This window comes from Cibotium barometz, chromosome 3, assembly GCF_041138505.1.
Source record: "Cibotium barometz isolate CiBa-2024 chromosome 3, ASM4113850v1, whole genome shotgun sequence".
In the NCBI taxonomy this organism is placed as follows: Eukaryota; Viridiplantae; Streptophyta; class Polypodiopsida; order Cyatheales; family Cibotiaceae; genus Cibotium; species Cibotium barometz.
Genome location: NC_141048.1, coordinates 55,644,246 through 55,649,467, shown reverse-complemented (window position 1 = coordinate 55,649,467; position 5,222 = coordinate 55,644,246). Strand labels below are relative to the sequence as shown.

At 39.3% G+C, this 5,222-nt stretch overlaps 1 protein-coding gene across 1 annotated transcript; it reads right to left on the bottom strand.

The window, feature by feature from the left end:
* Positions 1 to 2,569: 2,569 nt before the first annotated feature.
* LOC147640280 (putative methyltransferase At1g29790) lies at positions 2,570 to 4,884 on the bottom strand. The gene is made up of 2 exons (XM_086823533.1): positions 3,707 to 4,884; positions 2,570 to 3,425 (listed from the first exon to the last, which is right to left on the bottom strand). Exons 1-2 carry the CDS (start codon positions 4,456 to 4,458, stop codon positions 2,666 to 2,668), a joined length of 1,512 nt encoding a protein of 503 aa, XP_086679659.1. The 5' UTR covers positions 4,459 to 4,884; the 3' UTR covers positions 2,570 to 2,665.
* Between the last annotated feature and the right edge of the window lie 338 nt (positions 4,885 to 5,222).

Below are 5,222 nucleotides of genomic sequence, written 5' to 3'. Positions count from 1 at the left end.
AGTGAGGGCACTATCAGGAAGCCAGTAAGAATCTTTGATGAGGTATTCTTTATACTTGACCAAATATATGTGATAAATGTTTCCTCCAATACCTCTCTTTAATTATACAATCAACAAAAAAAGTAATTGAGAATAACAAATAATCATGAATTCACTTACTTGACAGGCTGCCTAAAAGATGGTTAAGCAGCAGCTCTACAACTTTGTAGAAGAAGTCAAAATTTGGTTCGGTTATTTACGGTCAAAATCGTGTTCCATGTTAGGGTGGGAAAAAATAGCTATCGGAAAGAAAAATAAAAACAATATGGCTCTATTTTTATTGTGGAATGTTGCCATAGCTCTGATACCATTGTTGCGAGGTGTAACAAATTGAAATCAAAATAATCAAATGTTTACTTCAAATAATAATTTGCAAGAAAATAAAGCATAGAGATATAAACACCATATTGGGTCAAATTTGTCCCCCCCCCATTTGAGACCCGATCGTTCACATGAGTATTTCAATGATTTATTAGGATATGAAGTAATTTGGTACAATCAATCTCTTTGGAGACATCATCTCATCTCATTGGAGAAGAAAAGAGAATATAGAAAGAAATGAGAGTTTCATCCAAGGAACGTGCAATTCTTACAAATGACGTCTAAATATAGAGTTCTCTCTCTCTCTCTCTCTCTCTCTCTCTCTCTCTCTCATGAAATAATTAAACCATACAAGAAAAATAGTAAAAGAAACTAATACTCTTTGTAGACGTTTGCATGTCTTAGCCTATCGTGGTTTCCTATATATGGGTACATGCCTACAACTTGTAGCGGTTGTAACTCTCTAGTATTTTGCGAGAATATAGTTGAGTTCATACTTAAAATTATGGAAATAGTATCAGTCTACAATCCAACACAAGACGTTTTGCTAAATTCGGTTATATGTAAAAATAGACTACGTTGGAGAGGCATATTTTAAGCAAAGATTACTTTTTCTATCAAGCAGCCTTTTAGTATACATATATTATTATTAAAGTATTTTTTATCTTTTGATATTATTTTAATTTTAATAAAAATAGTTATAGTAATAATCAATCTTAAATTATTCATAACAGTCATTTTGGTCACGAATGTCTTTCGACATACCCAGAGTTGAGTCTCACAAAATATATTCATGACCACCACCAGCTCGCTTCCATTATCATATCTAATGATCTACACTTACATCAACTACGCTAGTCAAATAATAAATTAATTGACTAAAAATACAAGTAACCATATGAAACTTTATATCATCAAGATGATGCAACCAATACTCCCACCCACAGATTCATCCGTGTATGCATAAAGTAAGCTACAATTGCTCGGATTTAGAAAGACATCCTGATCTAAACCCATCTAGGAGAATTCATAAAAGTGGAAAATGTGGAAATATATATTCCATAGATTAATTCCAATCCATAAATAATAGAAAACATGGGAATATATATTCCATGAATTAACTCCTCATAACACACTGAGGAGGAGGAGGAGGAGGAGGAAGTTGTAAAAGGTTGTGATTGGCATGTAAGTGATCGATCTCCTTGATTACCGTCTCATTAATAAGTAAAAAAGTCCATTTATCATGCATTACCTTGCAGGCAAATTCTTGTTGTGCTTGTATCGTAAATATGGTGCATTTTGGTCACGTGGCTGTGTCATTTTGGAGGGGAACGAATAGATCGTAAAAGAATAACTTTTAATAGCGGTGAAAGATGATCAAGTGCAAATGACTTGAATGCAAAAGTTGGCATGCTTAATTACTGTGGAACTATTCAAAACATAATCAAGGTTGCTTTTAGAAGATTTTGCATGTTTATCTTTGATATGAAGTGGTTCAAGGTAGTAACAAATGGACCAAATGCAATCGTAAGGAAGGATGAGAGTCAAAGTTTTGAACTGACTAGAGGGACACCTTTGTGCTACTAGAACATTGTGAGCAAGTCATCTTTAAAGGAGATCCGAAGGATCCAAGGTGGGTGTTTGTATTCCAAGTTGCTCCTCGTATTAAACAAAATTTTGAAGGTGAGTAACTAGAAGAAGAACCAAAGAGTTATAATGATGGAGTTGATATTGTTGAAACTCAAGAGCCAAATGATAGAGAATGATAGAGTTGATGTTGAAATCCAAGAGTCAATTATGATGAACTTAGGCCTAAGGGAAAGGTCATCAAGTTCTAATGGAGAGCCAAGTACAACAGACGAAGGAGAGCACATAGATGACCTTGATCCTATAGAAGAGCAAGCCATTGAGCAATTGGTTCAAAACTCCTTAGGTGACATTGAAGACGATGTAGAGGCATTGCTTGAAATTGATCTTTTTGAGGCCATAGATCTAGTGGAGGATGATGAAATAGATGATGATCTATGAATTTGGCCAAATATTGTAATTTTGACTATAAATATGACCAAATTTCAATCTCTTTTAGGTCTGTCATGGTCAGAATTTTTGTTTTTTTAAAAAGTTATCTCACAACAAAGAAAAGGAGAACGATATCAAAATTTAAAGAAAGACTCAGCCAATGAGGGTTCTTAAGTTGAGAACCGTTTATTCAAGAGGACTTTTACAACAGACAGCTTATGCTCACTCAACTCATAAAAAAACCAAGAGCAGTTGCTATAAAAGAAGTAAGGTCTCGTTTACTAGTTCATGCGCCTTGGTCATTGATAAGTAGTCTAGAGTAGGGCTTTTCCAAAATAGCAGAGAGGTAGACTTCTTGCTTGTCCGCACCTCTATCAAGCTTGTCACCAACAGCCCACTTGAGCTTGTCGTAGCCTAGCTTCTCAATGAGTGGCACGTAGATTTCTGTGAGCTGACCCCTTATACAGAAGAAATGGTCAAGCCATAGGATACCTCCAGGCCTTAGGATCCTATCGATATCAAACAAGATGAATTCTAAGGTTTCCAAGGGGATCCAATTGCTCAAGACGTGCATGGAATGCACAATGTCAAGGGTGTTGTCAAAGAAAGGGAGCCTTTGAGAGATGGAGAGATGTAAGGGCACCACTCCTCTGAGGGCAATCATGTTGTTGAAAGGGCCATCGAAGTTCATGGTGGTGGTGACTATGGTGACATCGTTCTCCTTCATTCTAACAGCAAAGCTGCCTGTGCCCCCTCCTAGGTCAAGGCCTATGCGGATGCTCCCATTCTTCAATGCCAGCACTTCACTGATGGTGAAGCCTGTGTGCCCTCCCGCTCCCACCCACCTGCTTTTCTCCCTCCCATCCAGCTCAAAGCAGTCCACACAATCCGCAAAGATGTGCTGGTTCTTCCTGTCATTCAAGCACTCAAAGCTCTTGCAGTTGTAGGCTTCCCAGTGTATGTTCCTGTTGGGTGGCTGTGTCCATAAGCACTTCGGAAATGGATATGGGTCTTCAAATTCCCTTGGACTCCTTGCAAAACACCTCCTGCATACATACGGTTCATTTAACATATGCTGATAATGATACACTAATCTTTTTTAGGGTTCATTTAACATATGATTATAATGATACACCAATCTTTTTTAGGGTGAAAGTGGGTTAATTAGAACTCATGTGATTACTCTCGGGTTAGCATTACGACATACTTCACATGATGTAATGACATTGATGATGATGGAGTTAAGATGGGATTGAGACTGGTAATTAACTCAGGACAAACATCTAACTCGTATTATTACACATTTTTAGAGAGTGGTGATTACTACCTGCGCGGTAGGGGCTCACAACCATGCAGGAGCAAACGCTGGGCGAGGACCTGATCGTCCGGGCACTCTCCGCCAACGTCATAGTGCTCCATGAAGCGGCCGAGCTCGTCGCTGTGGAGGGCGCAGGCGTGGCCGACGGGGGAGACCAGAGTGTCGGAGTTGAGGCCGGAGCTCCACCCGAGGGGAAGCTCCCGTGGCTTGATGAACTCCTGCAACTCTCTTATACTGCTCGTTACTCTCGCCAATGCAACCCATGGATCATTTTCAGCTACTGCACCATCGCCACCTCGTGATGCGTTCCTCTCATTTATGGACTGGGCTGCTTCCCTCATCGTCTCCATAGCTTTCTCCACCTCTTCCAACACACTCCCCGATCTCTCCATCGCCTCTTTCAGCTCTCTCTCCACGCCGCCCAGGGCTTGCTGTGTCCTAACTAGCTCCGCCTGTGTGGAGTTGAGCTGATAAGTTAGCTCGCTCGCTGGCATAGACAACAGCACAGGGTAATTATTATTACTTTTGCTATATAAGCTAACCGAGTGAAAGTCCTTCACCCCCGCCTCGCCCCCACCATCCGAAGAGATAAAGAAATATGTTATCAGATTTGTGCCAATTATCGCAAGGAGAAAAACTAGCTTATGATTCTTGCTTGTACATGGTCCTCCCCCATAAGGTGTTCTCCCAGCTTCCATGGCTTTCAAGGTCTCCTCATAGCCCATTTCGTACTTCGAATATAAGCATAAGCAGACTCTCATGCAGGCATTCCTCTATACTACCTCAAAGTTCAATACTGTGATTGAGATTTACAACTACAGGTTATATCAGATGCCACCCATCTTTATCTTGATGAAAGCTTGCTGTGAGATAGCTAATCAAACCATACCTTTGCTTAATTGACGAGCTTGAGCTTTAAACTTCTTATTATACTATGATAAGCTTGCGTAGCCAGTAAGCCATTGAGGTAAATATTCCGAATTGCTATGTTTATGTAATGTATAGCTAGACAAGGTAAAGTTAAGCTTTAGAACTTAGGTTAACCAATTATTGAAGAGGCTAGATATAAAAGTTAATGAGAGAAATCACTAGGCTGCTTACATTTTCTCGCAAGCGAGAGAATAGTTCATCTAGTATTAGAACATAACGCCCTAGAAGGATGTCCTAAAGATATCAAGGGAGCAGAATGTCAGATAAGAAAGTGCAGAATGTTTATGTTTAGCTTAGCATAATGGCTTAATATAGCAGATATGGGGAGTAAAGAAATGATAATAATTGACAAGTTTAACACGTCGTGTGATACATGGGCTCGGTTACAAACACTCAGCATCGTAAGTTGTAAAGGCCAACTGGCCGCCAGCTTGCAAGTCTCAACAAGTAGGAGTTTGCATCGTTAAAATTTAAAAATTACTTGAAAAAAAAAGAGGTTTAAAAAATCGTAATATAAATAACCTCAAACTACTCCAAAAATACCTCCAAAATGTAGAAATAAAAGTTTCCCTCCATTCACTGGTAGGGGTGGCCA